At 47.3% G+C, this 23649-nt stretch overlaps 1 protein-coding gene and 1 non-coding gene across 2 annotated transcripts in view; one reads left to right on the top strand and one right to left on the bottom strand.

Moving 5' to 3' along the window:
- Positions 1 to 3560: 3560 nt before the first annotated feature.
- TRNAC-GCA (transfer RNA cysteine (anticodon GCA)) lies at positions 3561 to 3632 on the bottom strand. The gene has a single exon. It is a non-coding gene; the product is annotated as a tRNA-Cys (tRNA).
- A 2137-nt stretch (positions 3633 to 5769) lies between these two features.
- LASP1 (LIM and SH3 protein 1) overlaps positions 5770 to 23649 on the top strand; it is a 56241-nt gene continuing 38361 nt past the window's right edge. The window contains exons 1-2 of the mRNA XM_065422480.1: positions 5770 to 5881; positions 14541 to 14635. Coding sequence (XP_065278552.1) covers positions 5813 to 5881; positions 14541 to 14635 — 164 coding nt within the window. The 5' untranslated portion in view covers positions 5770 to 5812. The remainder of the gene's footprint in view (positions 5882 to 14540; positions 14636 to 23649) is intronic.

Below are 23649 nucleotides of genomic sequence, written 5' to 3'. Positions count from 1 at the left end.
TTTTGAGCAGAATCTTGAAATGAACAAGCTGCGTGTGGCCTGGCTTGCATTAAAGCCTGTCTCAGAATAGCAATCAGCGTTGTTCAAGAAATAGGGGTCGGCTTTGAAAATCTGTTTAGAAAAGCGAGAATATTAGACTAATGGATGTCACTGAATATCTGTATATTTATCTCACTGACAAAAGGGCCGTATATTTTCTTTTATAGGTATTTGTAATATATTCATCTGAATTGCTTGAAGTATATATTCAGCACCATTCACTCTAATAACTTTAATTTAAAGAAACCATAACACATAATCACACACAGAGGGCAGATGTATTTAAATCCAGCAGCTCTTGTTCTGTCACCACATTATACTCCCACAGCTTCTTGGAGCTGGAGATTAGTATTTTTGTCCAACAGCCTGTTTCAGATATACATGGCTTTCCAAATGATTGTAAATAAATGAAAAAGGATTTGAAGGAATGGTTGCATGTGTGAACATGACTATTTGGAAACTGAATCAGGTGCACAGACAGCTTGTTTGCTACAGTCGGAAATTCAAGTTATAGAGTAACAATTTGACACTTCTACTTGTCATTGTATGCACGGCAAAGGAAAAACTTCCATTAACTTCAATGGGCTTTTGATACAGTTCTAAATGATGACTACATAGATTTCTCTTTGCTTAGGTCCATGTAGGTGGCAAAGCATTTTACTCTAGCAGCTCATACTCTTCTGTGATTCAGATGTGCACCACCTTTGCTTGTTGTTTTCAGACTCCAGTTCACTTCCCCCTTGGAAAAAAAATCAGTGTAAATGCAGACCATGATGTCGCTTTAACATCAGTCATTCCACAATCATAGCTGGTAAAATAAAACAGACTTTGGATATGAGCCATGGTTCAAGGGTAGCATATATAACTACAGATCAAGTAGTCCATAGTTCAAATCTAGATGCCCTCCATCTGCTCCTAGGGTACATAATTTGCTTTTGCTGTATTGAAAGTACTATAGAATTCTGTCTCTTTCTCTTACAGTAATTGCTCAAAGTTGAAACTACACATCTAATGATTAATGAAATCAATCACCCTTGCACAGCTAAACTCCAATATCTGTACAGATGTTCTATTTATGAGAAATTAAACAACCCCGATTTAATCATTATGAAGTTAGCAATTACAAAATCTTATAGAAGTTTGTTGTGATTTTATTTATTTTAATTAAAGCAAAAATTGCAAGAAGGCAGGACTTGTAAGAAAGCGTGGTTAATTGCTAACTAATCTCTTATTAATGGGCTATTTTAATGATCAATCATTCAGTATTTCATAACACTAATTTCAGGCCCTAGCATGTTTTTTTGCTTTGTCGTTGATATTTAGCAGGGCTTGTCAGAATTCACAGAGGTTTTAGGTAGTACATGCATCAGGCTTTGAAAAAGAGATGATTAAATTCTTAATCAAATATTGGAACATTGGAGTATTTCTCTTCTGCTAAAGTCCATTTAATAATAGTGTTATTATTACAAAACACTTATATGATGTTATCCGAGTACATGGCGCTTTACAAATATATACAAAATCTTTACATTTTCTATCCCCCTGAAGATCTCATTGCATAAGCAATTAAATACTTATTTCCCAGAAAGCAGTATTGAATTACTACTGGAGACACTGCCTAACCTTTGAGTACACAGTTTCAAATATTTAAGCCCGATCTCAGTCCAAACCCCACAAAACAAATTAAGTTTCATGACTGACAATCTCACTATGGAGCAAAGAGTGTATATCCATCACCTCATTTTGTAATTTGATTAATTTCCTCCTGTGTTGCTAGAGTCCTTAGCTGTTAGCGTGTATATTGATACCACTGTAATTGGGGATTTTATAAAGATGTTGATAGGCCTGGTTAGATAGTACAGGTTAGGGAACATGGAATGTTGGTAGAGCAGTGACCCTGGTATGTTTGTAAGGTCGGTAGGCTGGTACCCCTTCACCAGCACAGAATGAACGATACTTATTTATTTAATGCTAAATCCGGGGTTAGACACATTTGCACAAGATTGAATTTTTTTGGTGACTCTGCCGCCTCCCATCCTTATGGGAGAACAAAAGACAAATGTTGCCAACTTTTTATGAGATTGACTCCATGAGACCTGGATGCAACACGTATCATGCTGTCGCTGCTGTGTCAGCAGGTGCACAAAACTTGTGAATGTACATTTATGCAATGGAGGATTGATGACATATGATCATGGATATGGAAAACTGACATACAAAAGGCAATGTATGGCAGGCAAGGCTAATATTGTAACAAACTCATAGCTAACTAGGACTTCAGAGTTGTCACTCTTGCTGCATACCGTGTAGGATGACCAGATGTCCTGATTTTATAGGGACAGTCCCGATTTTGGGGGCTTTTTCGTATATAGGCACCTATTACCCTCCACCCCGTCCCGATTTTTTACACTTGCTATCTGGTCACCCTTGCTACCGTGGGCACTCCAAGCTTCACAGCAGTAACAAGGATAGAACTTGAATACTCCTGCTTCAAAACCATAGCCTGCCAGTGAGCATCTCCATCAGCTGTTAGCAGTACAGGTCCTATGATGCATGAGCAGTTTGGATTCCATCCAGTAGTGGGCGATGATATGTGTGTGTATATATGTGTGTGCACCTGCCAGTTCGTTACACAGCTGTTTCTCATGGACAAGCACACCAAATTCATTACAATAAGGTATTTCATGCTGGGGAACCTCCACTTATCTTTGTGTGAAGTTTTGCTGTGTCCATTCAATGCTGCTATTATATAGAAGACTATAATACAAAAACAAAAACCTTACTGAAAGTGGACTATTTTAAACGGATTGGGGTTTTGATAAATGTTGGCTAGTGGGGGCTTTGGTTGGCAATCACAAAACCAGGGGTTCTGGGTCTCATATGATCCTAATTCCCAAAATGTAATGTGGTTCAGAGAAATGATTCTGATTTTGGTGGGTCCTAGCTGGTTCATTTTAGTCATGAATGAAATGCTAATTTTTGCATCTATATTTCACACTTCCAAACAACTCAATTCTGGAATTCAAAGGGGTTTATGGCAAATAACATGTCAATTTGAAGCAGAAACCTCCAGAGCTATGGCTAAGCAAGCTTATAGAAAGAAATTATTATTGGATAATTTAGCCAATTGTCTTGAGAATGCAAGATATGGTCCTCTTGACTGATACACAAATTATATAAATATAAATCGCATTACTCTGTGCTTGTAAAGTGCTGTGGAAATTTGTGGCACTAGACAGCTTATTTTTTATAATAATAAAAACTGCTTTCCTTACACACACAGAATTTTAACTACATTTATTTAAAATACTAGGCAAATACTCTGTCATTGAGCCATACCCCCTCTACTGGGCAAAAAGGAAAGCTGAAAAGGCCTCTCTGCAGCAGTAACTGACTCATTGACGTTAAATAATTTTTGCAGTAGAAACTATAGGTTTAGTTTTTTTCTTTTGCTCAATACGTGCAAAAATTATGCTTTACTCTAAATAGGATTAAAAATAAGAATTCACAAAAATTTTTCAAGGGGGCACCCGGATTTGAACCAGGGACCTCTTGATCTGCAGTCAAATGCTCTACCACTGAGCTATACCCCCGCTCTCGAGCTCAGTTTGTCTAAAAGGGTTTTTGAATGCGACCAGATTGGCGTCAACAATCTGAGTATTGGAGGAAGTGTGTGTGTGTATTGAGTGTGTTAGTCATGCACTGTCAGAAGAGAGTTGTATGTGAATATTAAGTGTGTGAGTATTTCACCATGAGAAGGGAGGTGTGTGTGTGTGTGTGTGTTTGTGTGAGAAGTTGTGTTCAGCTTACACAGAGGGAGGGGTGTGTGTGTGTGTGTGTGTGTTAGATTTACAGAAAAGGGATGTGTATGGAGTGTGTGTGGCTGATGAGTGAGGTTTTGGGTGTGAATGGGTATGGGGATGTGGGCTGGTTGTATGGTATGTGGTGTGTTGGAGTGTGCTGGTGTGTGGAGACATATGGCACATGTGTGACTATATGTGGAGATGTATTCAGGGTGTGTGTGGAAGGTGGGTGAGTTGTGGTGCGGGGTATGGTTGATTTACTTGGTGTTGGTCCTGCTTTGAGCAGGGGATTGGACTAGATACCTCCTGAGATCTCCTCCAACCCTGATATTCTATGATTCTATGTCTGTGTGTGACTGTATGTGGAGATAGTGTGTTGGGTGCGTGTGATTCTGGAGTGTGTGTGTGTGTGTGTGTGTGTGTGTGTGTGTGACTATGTGGAGATGCCTATGTGAGTGGGACTGGGTGAAGAGGTGTCCAGTGTGTGAGGTTTTGTGTCTGGCTGCATGTGTACATGTGTGGGGTGTGTGTTTGGATGGGGAATGAGGTGTGAGTGTGACGGTATGTGGAGATTTGTGTGTTTCTATATAGAGGTGGGGGGTATGAGTGTGACTATGGGGGGCTCGTGTGAATAGATGTGTGGTGGGGGTGAGTGTGTCCTGTGCGTATGAGTGTGACTGTGTGTAGATGTGTCTGTATGAGTGTGTCTGTGTGGAGATGTGTGGTGGGGGTGTGTATATGAGTGTGGCAGTGTGGGTGTGGTGTGCATGTGAGTGTGACAGTGTGGAGATGTGTGGTGTGTGCATGCCGAATGTGTCTGTGTGGAGATGTGTGTGTATGAGTGTGTCTGTGTGGAGATGTGTGGTGGGAGTGTGTATTTGAGTGTGGCAGCGTGGAGGTGTGTGGGTGAGTGTGCCCGGTGTCTATGAGGGGGCTGAGTGGACTCGGAGAGCTCTGTGTGTGTGTATGTGTGTGTGTGTATGTGTGTGTGTATGAGGGGGTGTATATGAGTGTGGAGGTGTGTGGGTAAGTGTGCCCGGTGTCTATGCGGGGGCTGAGTGGACTCGGAGAGCTGTGTGTGTGTGTGTGTGTGTGTGTGTGGCAGTATGTGTGTGTGTGTATGAGTGTGGAGGTGTGTGGGTGAGTGTGCCCGGTGTCTATGCGGGGGCTGAGTGGACTCGGAGAGCTGTGTGTGTGTGTGTGTGTGGCATGTGTGTGTGTGTATGAGTGTGGAGGTGTGTGGGTGAGTGTGCCCGGTGTCTATGCGGGGGCTGAGTGGACTCGGAGAGCTGTGTGTGTGTGTGTGTGTGTGTGTGGCAGTATGTGTGTGTGTGTATGAGTGTGGAGGTGTGTGGGTAAGTGTGCCCGGTGTCTATGCGGGGGCTGAGTGGACTCGGAGAGCTGTGTGTGTGTGTGTGTGTGTGTGTGTGGCAGTATGTGTGTGTGTGTATGAGTGTGGAGGTGTGTGGGTGAGTGTGCCCGGTGTCTATGCGGGGGCTGAGTGGACTCGGAGAGCTGTGTGTGTGTGTGTGTGTGGCAGTATGTGTGTGTGTGTATGAGTGTGGAGGTGTGTGGGTGAGTGTGCCCGGTGTCTATGCGGGGGCTGAGTGGACTCGGAGAGCTGTGTGTGTGTGTGTGTGTGTGTGTGTGTGGCAGTATGTGTGTGTGTGTATGAGTGTGGAGGTGTGTGGGTGAGTGTGCCCGGTGTCTATGCGGGGGCTGAGTGGACTCGGAGAGCTGTGTGTTTGTGTGTGTATGAGGGGGAGGAGTCGCGTGTGCCTGCAGCGCCCCCCCCCCGCTACGGCGCGCCCCCGCGGCCGCCCAGTCCCCTCCGCGCGCTCCCGGCCCGGCCCCTCCCCCGAGCGCGCCCCCGCGGCCCCTCCCCGTGTTTATTAGGGGCGCCGCGGCGGAGGCGGAGGCCAGAGCCCGCTGCAGCCGCCCGGGGAGCGACCGACGGACGGAGCCCGGCCATGAACCCCAACTGCGCCCGCTGCGGCAAGATCGTCTACCCCACCGAGAAGGTGAACTGCCTGGACAAGGTGAGGAGCCGCGGCCGGGGGCAGCTGCCGCCTCAGCGCGGGGGGGGGCCTGGCTGGGGGGGGGCACGTTCCCCTGGGGGGGGCCCTGCTGGGGGGGGCTTTGTGAGGGTGCTCGGTCTTTGGGGCGTCCGGGAGGCAGGGGGTGAGTTGGAGGGGCTCTAAGCTTTTGGGGGGGGGGGTGAATGCAGGGGATTGGGGGGAGAAGGAGGGTCTGGGGGTTTGGGGGGAAGGGGATGGGGGGAGGGGGTGCAGAAGACGATGTACTTCAGTAGTGTGTGTCACAGTTGCAGGCCCCTTATCTTCTCTTCCCTCCCCCCCCCCAGCTGCTAATACACGCCCCGGGATACAACCTTCCCCTTTCGCTTTAGGGCATGGGAGATTGTGCTCAACTTTCTGCCGAGTCTGTGGGTGTCGCTTTAAAAAAAAAAAAAAAAAAAAAAAAATGTCTGATTCCAGCCCAGATCTCTTCCCTTCTTGGAAGAACAAGTTCCTAGCTGGATACAAAAACCTCTTCCTAGCTTCTCTGGAAAAACAAAACAAAACTGTAGAATGGCTGAATCTGGCACAAGGATTTACTGAATCTGACTTCTTTCCAGGCAAATTCTTGCAAGAATGTTTGAAGGTCAGAAGAGTTGGTCTGGAAATGACACACTGAATTAGATCAACTTTGTTCATTAGGCTCCCCTAAGAGCCTGCTTAAAAAAAGCAAAGGCCAGCAGACTGTAATGTCCAGATACTGCTTTTCATAATTTAAGAAAGTCATTTCTGAACATCAAGGCAAGTAGCAAAGGAAACGGTAGCCACTGTTCTGGTTTTTCTTCTTTTTTTTTTTTTTTTCTTCTTCTTCCTGTGTTAGGAGTGCAGCTGGGTGTCTAAACAGATAAAATGGAAAGAAACAGTTGATGCTTCCCCTTGAAGTTGAGAGCCCCTCATCTGTTTTAAGTTAGATGGCTTTTTCACTTTTCGGTTCCAATTCATATTTTTGTTCTGCTCCAGATTTAAATATATTCTATATAGATTCTTGCACGGCTTCATCACCGATAGTATCTGAATACCTTGTCTTTTAATGTCAGTTTCGTAGGCTTTTTTAGAAGGGCAAATTCCTCTTTTTATTAAATAAATAAATGATCACAACTGTTACTAGTGGTGACTGGATTCTGTGTGTTATACCAGGGCTGGAGAGCTCAGTAAAGCTCTAATACTGTTGATTCTCCATTGAGAACTCAAATGGTCGTCTGGTTATTGGAATCTGTTTGTTTGTCACTGGCCCAGAAAAGTCTTCCATCAGCTCTAATGGGTCCCCTTTTTGTAGATAAACTATCGTGTGCTGCTGTGCGTTTCCCCACCCTCTTTTCCACTCCCACTCCCACCCCCACCCCTGTAGGGTCCTGGGATGACCAGTTTAGGGACTAAAGGAGCAGCTTGGAGAATGCAGATGTTTTAGCTACAGCATTCCTGAGTCACAATGGACCCTGTTGCTCACATTTTTAACACATGATGTTGCTTTCTTTCTATTTAATGAATCATTCTTTTAAAGCTGAACTAAATAACTCCTGTGGCCCAAACCCCATTGTATCTGGTCTTGATTGTGTAGTGGCTGTGTTTTCTAGAGTCCTTATTGGACTTAAATATCCAATGCAAGCATAGCAACGGTGCCTGGTTGAGTTGTAGCTAGAAGGATTTTTCATTCCTACTTCTACTGTGCATCCTGCATCCGTGGGTGCTGTTTTGGCTCAGTTGACGACAATTTCCTCTGAGCTGGCAATTGCAAATTCCCATGCCAGCACAACTAATGCTGACCTTGATGTAGGGTGTTCTAGCAGTATCTATGGTGATCCTTTAATGCTGCCCCTCAATGGCTGGCCTGATGTAAGCTGTAATCTGCTACAAACCTCAACCACTCACCTTTTTTGGAAATCCTGTGTCTGAATGTCCACCTAGTTTAACTCTACTCTGAGCAGGTCTGAGTGACGGTGGCAGAAAGTCTGAGCACCGCCAGGTGCTTGCTTTAGTGCTGCTGCTGGAACTGAACCAAAGATGAAGGCTGAGGGGCTTCTGGGGAGCAGAGGCATGTAGGAAAGGGCCATTAGGTTTCACCAAGAGCCATGCCAGTGCACCTTGATTCTTTTCTCCTGCATCCTGATCTCACAAAACTGGGTGACTGGGCAACAAAATGGTAGATGAAATTTAATGTTGATAAATGCAAAGTAATTCACATTGGGAAAACATAATCCTAACTATACACGTACAATGATGGGGTCTAAATTAGCTGTTACTGCTCAAGAAAGATCTTGGAGTCATTGTGGATAGTTCTCTGAAATCACCCACTCAATGTGCAGTGGCAGTCAAAGCAAACAGAATGTTGGGAATCATCAAGAAAGGGGTAGATAATAAGACAGAAAAAATCATATTACCTCTATATAAATCCACGGTACACCCACACCTTGAATACTGCGTGCTGATGTGGTTGCCCCATCTCAAAAAAGATATATTGGAATTGGAAAAGGTTCAGAAAAGGGCAACAAAAATAATTAGGGGTATGGAACAGGTTCCATATGAGGAGAGATAATAAGACTGGGACTTTTCAGCTTGGAAAAGAGGCAACTAAGGGGGGATATGATAGACGTCTATAAAATCATGAGTGGTATAGAGAAAATAAATAAGGAAGTGTTGTTGTTTACTCCTTCTCATAATACAAAAACAAGGGGCCACCAAATGAAACTAATAGGTAGCAGGTTTAAAACACACACAAGTATTTTTTTCACGCAATGCACTGCCAAACAGTGGAACTCTTTGCCAGAGGATGTTGTGAAGGCCAAGACCATAACGGGGTTCAAAAGGGAGCTAGATAGCCATTGATGGACCTATCCTCCATGAATCTATTAGCCAGGATGGGCAGGAATGGTGTCCCTAGCCTCTGTTTGCCAGAAGCTGGGAATGGGCGACAGGGGATGGAACACTTGATGATAACCTGCCTGTTCATTCCCTTTGGGGCATCTGCCATTGGCCACTGTCAGAGGACAGGATACTGGGCTTGATGGACCTTTGGTCTGACCCAGTATGGCCGTTCTTATGCTCAAAATGTAGGTGCTTTAGTAGAATGGACTCTGCACCTCAGCTGTACTAAGCACTCCAATTCTGAGCCATACCTGGCAGCTCCAAGGAAATGAGGAAAAGGCAATTTGTGTCTCTAAATCTGCATTGCGAAAATTGATGGAGAAGTGAGAATCTAAGCACTAAGGGCTCAGCAGGTGCGGGGGGGGGGGGAACTATTCTGTTTGGATCAGGGCTTTACTGGTATTGTGACAAGGTAACTGATTCAAAAGTCTCTAGGTGACAATCAGTTGAGGCTTCAGGGAGTACATATTGTGTGTGGCAGTTGTAGCATATTTTCCCCGCCCCCTTCTTCATGGACTCCTATCAGCTCTCCAGATAAAATGTCGTGTGAGGAGGCTGTGACATCCGTTGTGGAAATGATCTATGTCCTGTGTGTGTCTCATAACTGGAGCAAGTGGTGCCTGGTCTAGCAGTTGTGGCTGTAATTGCTAAGTTAACAAACCCACCAAAAAGCTGGTGTCAGGTGACTTCATGGTTCTGACTTTTTAGATTTCATTCTAATGGATTAAAAAAGCAGACCAAGAACCTGTCTGCGCTCTGAGTTCAGAATATTTCAAACAGGCTGACTGAAGTAGCGTGTGGTGTTTCCAAAATAGTTTCGCGGTGGTATATTAACGCATTACTTGAGGCTTTAGTCGCGTAAGGGCCAGTGGTGATACCTGTGGTGCTAAGCTTCCCTCAGCACAGCTGAGAAATCTTTTTGCTACTAACTGTAATTGACTTGAGGAGTAGATACTTCAGATGTACAAGTGTGGCCTGGGCAACAAGCACAACTTACTTAGGCTATGGCTGCACTGGCGCTTTACAGCGCTGCAACTTTCTCGCTCAGGGGTGTGAAAAAACACCCCCCTGAGCGCAGCAAGTTACAGCGCTGTAAAGCGCCAGTGTAAACAGTGCCGTGAGCCGCGCTCCCAGCGCTGTAAGCTAATCCCCTTGGGGAGGTGGAGCCGCGACCACACTCGCACTCCAAAGCGCTGCCGTGGGAGCGCTTTGGAGTTCCGAGTGTAGCCATGCCCTAACCGTTTGAGAAGTAGCAAATTGCAGTAGCCCTCTTTAGGATGCAGGCACAGCCTGCTTGGGACCTGTCCTGGCAGGCTAGACTTCTTACCAAACATCAGACTGGCTGTGGAGTGAGCTGTACAATGCAGCAGTAGCTAGACTCTGCTCCTAGGGGTGAGGAGCGGGGGGAGTTAGAGGATTGCACAGGAATACGGCTGCTTTGTGGGAATCCCCTGGCCTGTTTGGCTAGAGCAGGGGTAGGCAACCTATGGCACACGTGCTGAAGGCGGCACGTGAGCTGATTTTCAGTGGCACTCACACTGCTCGTGTCCTGGCCACCAGTCTGGGGGGCTCTGCATTTTAAATTAATTTTAAATGAAGCTTCTTAAACATTTAAAAAACCTTATTTACTTTACATACAATAGTTTCATTATATAGTATAGACTTAGAAAGAGACCTTCTAAAACCATTAAAATGTATGACTGGCACGTGAAACCTTAAATTAGAGTAAATAAATGAAGACTCGGCACACCACTGCTGAAAGGTTGCTGACCCCTGGGCTAGAGGGTGAGGGGTCGATAATGTATGCCTGGCATAGGTGACCAGTGTGGGGTTGCTCTCCTCGCCCTCTTCCCGTGCTAGTGTAAGCTCTTTGGATTGTTCTAGTCTCTCCTCCTGCAGTGGATTATTGCAGCAGTGTCTGGGTAAACAATACTGTGTTGCAATCTGTTTGATGTGAGGAGGAGCATCTAGTCCGCTCTGGCTGGGAGAATACTGCCCAAGCCCAGCTCCTCTGCATATGCTTAGATACAGCTGATGCCTGCTGTGGAAGGCTGGCTGGGTGATCTCCGCAAACCATGCTAGCTAGGAAGGAGTTCTCAATCCCCTCTGGCTCCTGAAGACTGGGCATTCCTCAGAGAGGAGGCTCCATTTAAGTGATGTTATCTGCCAGCTTGGCTTTGAAGACATGAGGCACTCTGGTACTAGGCTAAGGGGGAATCATAAATACCTCCGAGATTGTGCCACAAAAGTTTGAGAAGCCAAGCAACACCCCTGTCAAGTAGGTCTGTGTTTTCCCCATGGTACAGGTGGGGAGCAGAGACCAAGGGCTGGAGCCTTAAAGGGATGCAGAGGGGGGGTTTCAAAAGTACCTAGGTGCCGAAGGCTAAATGCCTTTAACTCTGCCCTTAAGTCACTTCTTCAAGGTCACACAGGAGGCCTGATGGCAGGGAATTAAACCCAATTGTCCAAGTGTTGCACCCTGACCACTGGACCATTCATGCCCTTCCTCTTCCTCCACAAGGCTGAAGTTCTGGGAGGGTTAAAGATAGAAACCCATGGTGGATGTGTGGATAGAACAAGGCAAGCTGAAGTGGGACTATACCATTGCCAAGGGCATGGAGCCAAAATTGCCTGAAAAAAATCTGACTGGTCTCTAAAGGAAGTCCCCTTCCACTGCCTAGGTGAACAGACACCTGCCTATTGTGGAAGAATTATCGTGTGGGGACACACAAGGAAAGGACAAATACGTTGCCCTGAGCAACTGAAATGAGCCAGCCGCCCTCTACTCCTGCTGAGTCATAACCTCTTTTGCTGGGCTGCGGCTGTGTTTATACACCTGGGTGTGGTATCCACGGGCAGGTAGCACAGGCTCCGTCTTGGCCCTTGTCTACACATGTTTTATCTCCAAAATGTTTCACCAGTTGTGCTGAACCTCTGTGGGGGAGAAGGGGTGCAGGGAGAGTTCTGAAGCTTACTGCTGGCACCCCAACAGAGCAGCAAATTCAGCAGCTGGCCACCCAGAGCTTGGGGATTTTTATCCAGGGTTGGGAGCTTCGCTATGCAGCTAGCAGTGACTCCTTAGCATGACAGGGGCTATAGAAATGCAGCCTCAAGGGGGACTTTCATGGCTTGCTTCAGCTTGGAAAAGAGGAGACTAAGGGGGGAATATGATAGAGGTCTATAAAATCATGAGTGATGTGGAGAAAGTAAATAAGGAAAAGTTATTTACTTGTTCCCATAATATAAGAATTAGGGGCCACCAAATTAAATTAATGGGCGGCAGGTTTAAAACAAATAAAAGGAAGTAGTTCTTCACACAGTCAACCTGTGGAACTCCTTGCCTGAGGAGGTTGTGAAGGCTAGGACTATAACAGGGATTAAAAGAACTGGATAAATTAATGCAGGTTAAGCCCATTAATAGCTATTAGCCAGGATGGGTAAGGAAAGGTGTCCCTAGCCTCTGTTTGTCAGAGGGTGGGGATGGATGGCAGGAGAGAGATCACTTGATGATTACCTGTTAGGTTCACTCCCTCTGGGGCACCTGGTATTGGCCACTGTCGGCAGACAGGATACTGGGCTAGATGGACCTTTGGTCTCACCCAGTACGGCCATTCTTATGTTTATCTCTTCTTAAACCATGTTATTCCCCTAGGTTTGCAAGTCTCTAGCCCTCATGATGACTTGAATTTCTCTGGGTGTGGGGAAGGAGGGTGATCTGACGCCGGATGAAACTCATGCTGGCATGGGTGGGCTCTGCTTGGGTGGGGAGGCTTTATTCCCATGCCCTCACTGAGAAGCCTCTGGGCACTGCATGAGCAGAGCGTCTGGGCCTGGAGGGTTTCCTCTGCAGCACCCCTTCATGTAACTTGTACACTTAGTAGCTGTAGATGTTTCTGGGAGTCCGGCTGAGAGATGGGAGCCTAGGTCAGGGGTGGCCAGCCTGAGAAGGAGCCAGAATTTACCAATGTACATTGTCAAAGAGCCACAGTAATATGTCAGTTAACCCCCTATCAGCTCCCCCTTCTCCTGCCCCCAGTACCTCCTGCCCGCCGGCAGCCCCACCGATCAGCACCTCCCCCTCCCTCCCTGTGCCTCCTGCCCACCACAATCACCTGTTTCATGGCATGCAGGAGGCTCTGGGGGGGAAGGGGTGGAGTGGGGTCAGGACCTGGGGCAGAGCTGGGGGTTGAGCAGTGAGCACCCCTGGCACATTGAAAAGTTTGCGCCTGTAGCTCCAGCCCCAGAATTGGCACCCATGCAAGGAACTGCTTATTAACTTCTGAAGAGCCGCAAGCGGTTCCGGAGCCACAGGTTGGCCACCCCTGGTCTAGTGTTGGTTTCAAGGTTACCACGGGGAAGGTCTGGATTGTTTCTGTACTGTTGGTACAATTTTGTCAGGACTCCTTACAGCTTAGGGAGGCTTGTCCCGTCAGTCAGATTCTGAGTGCAAATATTTCCTTCTGCCTTAGCATCTCGGAGATGCTTCGGCAGGGTAGATGTGTGTTCACTGAATGTCATAACCTGTAATGTTGGCATATTAGAAAAGTGGGTCATGGACTGGATTTCAAGGAATGTCTTTTCTGGCCTCCATTTAAGTGCAAGTATTGCATTTGGGGTCTGTAAGGGAGCAACTGGGACTGGCATTCTGCTCTGTATATGTTTAGAGTACAGGCCTCTTACTGGGGTGGGGGAAATGGGGTATCCTTATGGGGTGCCCATAAAAGTGGGGAAAGACAAAGCTGCCTCACTACTGGATTTCAACCTAGTTAAATGCTGCCTTGTCAGGCTAAAGTTCCATTCAGCTACACCGATCTCTTCCCAGTTCAAAGCTTCCCCATGGCATGAAAGTAGAACCGTTTTTTTCTGGGGGGCCACTCACTCTGCCTGTAGGAGCAGAGAAAAGCAACTACAGCAGGTGCAGCTGTGCCATGGGGAGGGGAAGAGGGGAGCTGATCCCAGGTGCCCCCCAGGGGGGCAAGGGTTCCCCTGCCAGGTTTCAAGTAGCTCTGCCTCTGCCCAACCATATGAGCTCAGGGAAGGAATTTGCTGCAAGGGGGGGCATCCATACCTCTAGCCAGTGGGAGCAGAGGCAAGCACCAGGAGCAGGGACCTTTGGGCTTCTGAGTTTATCTTTACCACTCCTTTTTTTGTTCTTCCAGACAATCTGTTCGCTCTCTTTCCCTCCCTCACTTGCTTCACTTCAGCCTTGCTCCCTTCATGCTCCCCTTCCCCTGCTTTCTTTCTTTCCTCATGGCCTTTCTCCCCTCCCATTAATGTGCCTTCTTCCTTTTGTCTCTCTGATTAGCAAACTCCCTCCCAGTAGCAGCCCCCCTTGGCACAAAATTAAAGATGGCACTAACGTGGAGCTTGGAAACCATTGTTCACGCTGCCTGTAAATTATAGCCTCCTGCTTTGTCTTGTGTATTTGTATTGTAAACCCTTCATGGTTAGGGACTATTTCATACTGTGCTACCACAATACTAAAAACCATAGCTCTTTTCCCCCCTTCCTGTTAGTATGTAAAGATGCCTGGTCTCCCTGATGTGAACCCAGGGTCCTAGGCTGGTAGGAACACTTGATCTAATCTCTTCCTTGAAAAGTCTCTCAGAAGGATCCTGTGTCAGCTGAAGGAGCCATTGAGTTCCAGAAAAGAGGCTCGGACCTGCTGTTCTGAGGAACATCCTTTCTGAGGAGAGGAATCATGTGCTGTTAGAATTGCAGAGGTCTCACGTTAACTGTTCTCTTGTTTGTCTATTTGCAGTTCTGGCATAAAGCATGTTTCCACTGCGAGACCTGCAAGATGACCCTAAACATGAAAAACTACAAGGGCTATGAGAAGAAGCCGTATTGCAATGCGTAAGTCTCTGCTCCTCATTCCAATAACGCCTTGGAGAGTGTCATGCTGGAAGTGTCATTCAGGGGCTGTGCTGGCTCTGCAAAACTTTGTAGGACTTGGTTTCTGGCTACCTTGAACTTTGCTTAGACACTTCCCAGCTGCCAGGAAGTTCAAGCTGATGCCGGCGGATGCAGGGGACGTTCTTGGCTAAGGTCTCTTGATGCTGGAATTTGCTTCCCCATTGCTCCCACAGAACGCTTGCACCGAAAGCCATTCTTGATGCCCCCGCTCTTATTTGAGGGGGGTGAGGGTTAGAGACCAGTCCCATCTCAACGTTCTAAACAAAGCCGCACAACTCGAGACAAGTTAGATTATCGTCTGTACCACAGTGGGGCACTCCAGACAGGAAAGCAAACATCCTCTCTGACTTAAATGCCAAGTTAAGCCCTCTGAACAGGATAGCTCTAACTTGGTGGTGGTGGGGGGAAATGTGTTTGAACCCTCGCCCATGTATCACAAGGATGCATTATGGTGATCTATGTGGCGTTTGCAAAATGCCTTCAGGGAAGGAGTCTGGACCATGCTGAGCGTAGGGTTGGGGGGAGGGAAATAACTCCTTTATATGCAAAGAATAAGGATGGTCCAGTGGCTGGGTTGCCGGTCAGGATCTTGAGAGATCCAGTTTCAATTCCCTGCACTGCCATAGGCTTCCTGTGACCTTTGGCAAGTCCCTTAATTTGCCCATCTGTAAAATGAGGAGGAAAATGGCACTCCCCTACTTACCAAGGATGTTGTCATAAGTACACCGGAGTGAGGTGTTCAGATACTGTGATAACAGTGACTGAAAGTACCTGGGAGAGATGAAAGGGGCAGTGAGGATATAAAGGAGTGAGAGCAGAGAGGTACTTGAAAGCAGAGCACAGCTCTGACCGTGTGTGCTCTCACAAGAAAGATGCTTAAAATGAGTTTCTACTACCAGGGCTTTCTTCAAATACACAAGTTCCACGCCCCCAATCTGAGGCCATTCAGTTCACTGTCACTTCTGGATTGGCACAAAGTTAGCTTTCTGATTGGTCATCACTGCCTACTCTCAATCCTTCTGTTGTCAAAAGGGACTTTCCATTCCTCCTCCTGTAGTCATGCCACTTAATTCAGTAGCCAGGGAGCTTTGTCTTCCTCTTAAGAGGACTTGAGTACAGGATGCTTCATAATGGAACACGAGCAAGCATTAACACTTTCGGTGCTTAATCTGCACTGTATCTTACAAGTGATTAATCTTTTGGATCAAAACAAAGTGAACCCTTTTGCAAAACCCTATTTAAAGTTCTACTGTAAACCCCTTTTCCTGTTCATAATCCTCCATCTCCCTTTGTCTTGGACTTTTAAATCTCTGCAGGGGAGAGTGAAACTGGTGCATACAAGCCTGATCATTCTGGTTTCAATGTGCAAAAGCTAAATGAATAGAGAGAAATCAGTTTAACTTCTAAGGTTATAGTGGTAGCAATATACAGCTGCCCCCTGCATCATTGGCCCCAATCTTACTCCCATTGAATTCATAGGTAGGAATTTGACTGTTAATTTGACATGTCTGTCGAATGACTATAAAGCAGCTTGTACTAGGGGATTTTTCATTGCTGCTTTACATATATCAAGTAATTCTCTTTCTAAGAGCTGTTAAGCTAATACTGCTTAGAATTTGTATAGCTTGTTCCATTTATCAAATACTTTAATCCTGATTATAAAGTGGGTATTCTCCACCCCCCCCCCCCCAAACTATCAAATGGGGTTAGGGTAGAACTGAGGTGCAGGCCTTGCTACACCAGGTGTGCTGTCAAAAACTTCCTGCTGCTGTTGCTTCTCTAACATAGTGCTCCCCCCCACTACTGACAACCCCGTGGACTGTAGCAATGAGGAAAATCTTTGCCAAAAGTGTTGGCAACAGCCAGAGGTTAAGTGACTTGCTCAAGGCCACAGGAGTTGGTGTTAGAACTAGGAGTGGACCACTGCAGTTCCTGGCTCCCAGGCATGTTGAGCATGATCTCTATAGGTTCTGATGATCTGAGATGCATTGCTAGAGTGAAGTGAGGAAATGAGTCACTTGCTGCTTAACTCTCTCTGGCTATGCACAGGTCATGTCCTGGCACCTTCCACTTCTGGCTCTAACATGTAGGCAGAACAGGAAACTTCTGTAGCACCAATATGTTTAGTTTCTGCAGGCCAAAGAAAGGAATATTTATTGCCAGCCCTGGATGTTGGCTGTTCAATGCTGTCAAATCTGGGTCCTGCAGGCTCTTACCTTGAATTTCTGTTACTGATTTTAACATAGGCCACATCAGTGACCCAGCTGTGAGTTGGAGACCTTGCTGGAAGGCTCTAGGTTGTCACAGGCACACAGGACAGGATGTGTGTTCAGCAGTAGACATGCCTGCTGGATCTCAGTACTGAGTTTCATCCCAACATCTTGTCTCTGGCTAGAGAAGCTGGATGCTCATACAATGAGATCCTGGCTGGCTGCTCTAAAGAGCTACATTTTGACAAGCCAGTTCCAAACGGCAGAAAGATGATTGAGGCTTATGCCTAAACTGGTGTAGAAATGGATGTTGACTTGGATTCAAGGGTTGTGTGCTTACTGTGTGTCTCCAATGAGCAAACTCCCCCAGTCTTTTGCCAGGTCTCTTTCATGGGCAGGGACACTTCAGAGAAGCTACAAAAGAAAACTGGGTAGGACCTCCCCACTTATTTGGTGTCAGTGCAGCCTTGTGAAGAGCTGGGTGCTTTCCAGCACCCTTCAGTACAAGATGCAGGATCCTGTAAGCCTTTTTTACCTCAAAGCAATGAGTAGTTCCTTCCTTCAGATCAAAGATCAAATAGTCTCCACTTCTAGGGCTGAGCCCGCCCCTGACCCTGGGGGTCTAGAGGCCTGGTGTGTGATCATCTTGCCACTGATTTCATGGACTCCCAGAACTCTTTTTGAAGTAGTGCTGTGGCTAGGAAGAGACCTAGCTCTGCTCGTGATGGCTGATCAGCTCAGATAAGGGTCTCCTTTCTGGGCATCCCTATGTGCATGATTCAAAGACCAACAAACATGAGTCTAGCCAATAGCCAAACCTCAAAAGGTAAATGCTGTTGTCAAGGGTTAACTCTGATCTTGCAAGGCTGATATCCTCTGTCTTAAACACATGGAAGCCATTCTGTCTCCTGACGTGATATTTTTTGTTTGTTTGTTTTTTGGTGGGGTTGGGGGGGAGGGAGGCAGGGAATGGAAGGTGAGAACCAGAGCCTGCACCCGGAGTGCCTCTCTTGCTCCAAGCAGAAGGAAGGGCTCAAAGTCCTCTCGCCCCGCCTTTGGTGAAAGGGAAGTGGGGATAATAGTGGGAAATTCCTGAGATTCCAAGGAGTGTACGCAACCCTCTCTTGAGCAGAAGGGGTTGAGAAACTGAGTTCCCTGTGATGCAGAGTTGCTATCTTAACCCTTTGGTGACCTGAGGAGATGGTCTCTGGAGAAGAGGCAGCTTTCTGTCCATCAGGGATGGATGCAGAGACTTGAACAAAGCAATTAACTGTCCTAAATCTTTTACTTCAAGCTCAAAGAATCTTTGTCTTGTGTGGCCGGGTTCCATTTGCGAGCCCCACATCAGACAGCTGTTCCATCTCGACCCAAGAGATTCCTGTAAACACCTGAACTCCTGGTTGCTTTAAATGCCCTGAGGTTTGCCCCGGGGCTGTTCTGGGTTGCCAATGACTAGGCAGCATGACATGTGGGGACAGCATGTAGTGACTGACTTGATAATTTGCAGAATCTATCCTCTTCCTCCAGACTCTGGCCTTCAACTCTGAGGCTGGTGCCCCTCACCTGTCATAATGTCAACCTTATTTGTTGGGGTAACGGGGATCTACACTAGTCAGACTGGGGTTCAATTCTCTGCTCCACCACAGATGTCTTTGATCAGGTCACTTAATCTCTGCCTCCAGTCATCTGTCTGTAAAATGGGGTTCATAGCCCTTCTGTACCTCACCAGGGTGTTGAGGATCAATGCACAAGGATTGAGGTGACTGGATACAATGGTAATGCAAGACCTAAGTACACCTCTACCCCAATATAACGTGACCTGATATAACACGAATTCAGATATAACACAGTAAAACAGCGCTCCGGGGAGGCAGGGCTGCACGCTCCAGCAGATCAAAGCAAGTTCAATATAACACGGTTTCACCTATAAGATTTTTTGGCTCCCGAGGACAGCGTTCTATCGGGGTAGAGGTGTACCAGAGAGATGACCGAAGCAGCCCATGTCTAGGGCACCAATCGCCACAGAATCTGGGCTCCAGCCGTTTACATCTTAGTCTTACATTTCATTCAGCTGTTTGGTTTCCTGCTTTCACTTTCTCCCTTTAATGTCCCTTTAGCTCGAGCCACGTGGCTCTCAGGGTGCTCTGGGGAGGAGGTGGGCGTGGCCAGGGAAGGTGAGCTTTGCCTCCATATGACCCTGTCTCTGGCACTGGGAGAGCCCAGATGGGGCCCACCCTTTCTAAACAGCCTCCACCAATGATAAGCTGTTCCCTTTGCGGCTCTAGATCTTCCAAAAGGAAGAAAAGCAACGTTTATACCGGCAAGGAGAGGCTGCTGTTTTCCAAGCATGCCTTAACATAGGCATGTCTGTCTCTGTGCTGGCCTCTTGCCAGCCCCTAAGCCTCCATCTTCAAGAAAGCAGTAGGAAGAAGGCTGGGCTTCCTCCTTGCTATCTGACATTGCCCTGTAATAAATCTGTACGCAGCCTTCCAAGAAAGCTTGGCTGTTTAACTCTGCCCTCTGACTCTTCCCCTCTCCCTCCCCCTCCCCCCAGCGATGGAGGCTTGTGTTTCCACTTGTTTTATTTTCCCAGCACATTTGAGTGTGGTGTGTGGGGTTTTTTTTTTTTTTTAAACCTCCTTTGTAAATCTTTCTCCATTGACTTCTGATGCAAAGTACTAGAGCAACTGACACAAGCTGTTCATTGTTGGCAGGTTTGGCCGATCCTATGGTACTCTATAGTGTCTCATGCAAATTGGGTGCCAAAAAGCTCTGTAGATTTAAATACTGCAACAAAAATGGAAGAGGCATAGGCTGGGCGGGATGTGGGGGGACTGGTTTCAGCTGTAACTTTTGAAGTAAGATACAGAAATGCTTTTCTGGATAGCAAGAGCTGCAGAGAAGGCTTTTGTCAACAAGGCTGAATATATGCCACGGGTCTAAGCATGTTCAGGTAAGCAGGGTAAATCAGGTCTTTCAGGAAGATTGAAGCAAGATCCTGGGTGGTAGCTTCAAACAAGTTAGAAGTGTTACCCCTACTCCTGAAATAAATTGGGAGCCAGTGGCATTATTGGACTGAGTGCAGTCAGCTACTTGGCCCATATAAGGTGGGTAGCAGAACTCTGCAGAGCTGGGACTTGGGCACTAGGCTCTGCAGTTCCTGCTGTCCTTAGCAACCAAGGCCTGAATTTGGATGGCCTCTGCAGTGACACTAGCGTCATATCCCCTCTTATCCCAGCATATCCCAAAGCTCTGTGCAGAAGACCTAGCAATTTCAGGTAGCTCCTACTTAATGTACATATTCCCAGTTCATAGGCTTGGTGTCATTGCAGCATAAGGCCCTGCTTAAATCTGCCATGATGGGTATTCTGCTGGGGCCACTGTATTGGCTGCAGTTCTCCTCCTTGAGCCTCTTAAATTCCCTCTGCTCCCAGCAGTGGAACTGACTTCTCTGGTCAAACCTCTAAAGAGCTGCTGCTTTTAAAGCTTGTTTGAGGTCTCAGATGTGTATATTTAACCGTGTAAAGTAGACTGAAGAATCAGCATCCCCTCCCTGGAGTTCCTGTACAGCACTGCTTGCTGCAACATGGTAAGGAGGGGTTGGTAATTTTTTGGCAGTCCAACCATTGACCTCCATCACTGCGTGCGTGTGTGTGTGGTCACGTCACAGTCCAGGGAAAGATGGAGTTCCTTCCTCTGACAACACCATTCCAGGCCACGGCAAGACACCACCTCTGAGGGTGGGAAGAGTGTCTTAACTCTACAACAGATACTAGGCCAGGTCCTGATCTTGGTTGAAGTTAGTGGTGCAAATGTGGGCTTACCCTGGTATAACAGGCTAAGCAATCTCCTTTACATCAGACCTGGCCAGAGGCCCAATGCAAACCTGCATCCACCAGGATAGAATCTGCCTGCCTGAATGTGGCTAATCAGAGGGGTTGTCTGTCTCTGCCTTGTACACACCCCACAGAGCTAGCTGCTTTTATTTCTTGGATGCTGTGGAATAGCTGGCAGGAAGTTAATGGCCTAGTTACTCAGCAATTTCCCCCCAGGGAAGAGGATGCAGCAGTTCTCTCTGCAGACCAGCCTTCTTAAAAGGGCAGCATCCTTTGTTTGAGCTTGCACAGGGGAGATGGCTCTGTCGCTGACACCGCTTCTGTTCACCTTCACCGCAGTCCTCCTTCAAAGTGCTGAGTTCCTTCCTGTGCTGAGCACTCAAAGGAAAACCTAGCACTGGACTGCTCTACTTGTTCTGGTTCTGGTCCTGGCCTCGCCTCGCCTCCCCTCCCCTCCCCTCCCCCCCCATACCACACCAAACAAGCTATTTCTTACCCACAAGGAGCTCAGGATGTGTGCACTTGGTATGCTACGCAAGGTGTTATGGAGAGCTGTCACTCCTGCTGCGCTTGCCTGATCTCCATGTTTCTTTGGGGCTCCAACCCTTTGCAAAGAAGAAAGGGGGGCTACCCTGGGTAGTACCTCTCTTGGCTCTTCCAGGGCAGGGTGGGAAACTGAAACCTTGTCACTTCACTGCAGAATCAAGCTATCCTTGCTGCACAATACACAGAACCAGCAGTTGCTTATGATTCCCCAGCAATCCACCTAGGCAGTACCCCAGTGTCCTTATTGCTGAAACTTTCTTTGATTCCAGGGAACAACTGCAAAGACTTGACTGAGATTCCCTCTCGAAAAACCTCAAATTTGGTAATTTTCTTTCCGTTCAGAGCGAACTGGCTGTTACCTCTTGGGCCAACTTCCCTCTTGGAAAAAGTTAGTAAGTGGCAGGCAAAAGCAGAACCGCTTTGAGTTTCAAAACAAGCCAACAATCTTTGTTCTTGGCACTCCTAATCACTCCATCTGGTAGCAGCATATTACACGAAAGTGACCCTTCCAAGCTGGGGGTAGGGAAGCAGGGAGGAATTGTGCGGCTGGGACAGAGTCCAGGTGTTTATGCGATAGCTTTTTGCCGAGTTCCTGGATCAGAGTAACTGTCTCTCTGTAGTCATGTACGCAGCTTTGCATAGCCACGTGGCTCGGAACAAATGCTCTCTGTCTCCTTGCAAATGGGAGCTGGCACTTCCATTTGCTGTTGTGGGGAAAGGACCCCAACACACCTGTCTCTGAGTGTGTGAGATGAGGTGGCAGAGTACTGGAAGGATACAAACAAGAATAGATTTCCCCTCCTCCTCTTGCAGCAAAAGCTCAGGGTGGGGATTTTCTGGTGTAGTAGCTTCAGGGTGGAGGGGAGAGGTGGCAGTCGGATGCTCTTCTAAAGGAATCTGTGGGCTGAATTAGTGGTTAGGAGCTTCTGGGGTTGGCTTTATAGAAAGTCAGGGAATGACTTTTCTCTGGTGGAAGCCCATGATTGCTCAATGGAGCCACAGACTTCTCACAGATAAAGCTACTGGCCCCAGCTGCCAGACCCATTAATTCTCTGCACAGTGGGTGCCACCTGGAGGATTGGCTCTGTGCCTCTTACTTGTCCTCCCTAGCATCAATGCACTTAACCTCCCTGCATAATTAGTGGGGGCTTTCCCATCTCTGTGGGAAGAAACTTGAAAGCTGAAGTGGAGTTGACATGGGATCTTGACTGTGACATAACAGTGGTGGTTGTCAGAGGCCCTTGTTCTGTCTTCTGCTCAATAACCTCCCCTAGCAGATCTATTTGTCTCTTTCATGGGGCATCTAATCACCTGAGTCACTGATGCAGCCTGACACTATCTAAAGGACATGGTTGAAACCCAATAAAGCAACACTGGGAAGCCCAGCATGCTTAGCACCCCAGTCGCTCCCTGGCTCTGGTGGGGCAAGCCTGTTCTGCCAACAGTCTTGACCCTATGGTGGCCTTGCCCAAGAGATTATGGCCTAACATGTTGCTGCTGACTCCTCAGAGGGAAAGAGTCTCTCATGACCAGGTCGGTGCCCTTGGGAGGGGGAGCCATATGCACTTGCTCTAGCAAAATGAGGTGGGGGTGGAGAAGTTAGGCAGCCTTCCTCCGCAGGGAGAGAGCTCCCAGGCTGGTAACCTGAGGGCACTGGGCCCATATGTCTCTGGACCATTGGCTCAGCTAGGAGCATGGTGGCAGTTTGAGAAGGCAGCTGTGTGAACAAGACCAAAGCATAGCAAAGATTGAGGGACAGGTTTCACTTACCCTCAGTCACAAACCCTTTTTTTAAAATGGGGATGTGTGAGCTGGCTTGGCTGAACTAGCTTGTTAGTACAGTACTAGGGGATGCTCTGAGCAGCAGCCTTTCTCCTGTCTGTAAGGAGCTCAGTCTAGGCTTTGCTGATCAGGCACTTTTTCCCAAAGCCCTCGAACACTGACACAAACCTTGTGAGGTCTCTACCTTCCCCTCTACTTTCTTGGGCAAGGGGAAACTGAAACACAGTGGCAACTCTCTCCCAAGGCCACACAGCATGTCCGTGGTGGAACCAAGTGCAGGAGACCTGGCAGTTCCTTGTAACCACTCGCAACTCCTCCTCTTGCGGTCTGCCCATCCCTTCCCCTGGACCTTGCTGAGGTGGGGGGAGCATAAGAGTGTATTGACTTTCTAGATCTTGCCTAACCACCTTGTCCTCACTTGATGCCAAAACAACTCCTGGAAAAATCCAACTTCTTTGCAGCTCCTATTTTGTTCCCATAAGTAACCTCAGAGGCTTGCTGGTGGTGGAGAGGCCCATCACTCTTGGCTCTGGTCCACCCATTCACTCAGCTCAGGCTGTTGGCATCTCCCTGCGTGGGG

Source organism: Emys orbicularis, chromosome 25, assembly GCF_028017835.1.
Source record: "Emys orbicularis isolate rEmyOrb1 chromosome 25, rEmyOrb1.hap1, whole genome shotgun sequence".
Taxonomy (NCBI): Eukaryota; Metazoa; Chordata; order Testudines; family Emydidae; genus Emys; species Emys orbicularis.
The sequence above is the reverse complement of the archived record's forward strand: the minus strand, read 5'-3'. Positions and strand labels throughout refer to the sequence as shown.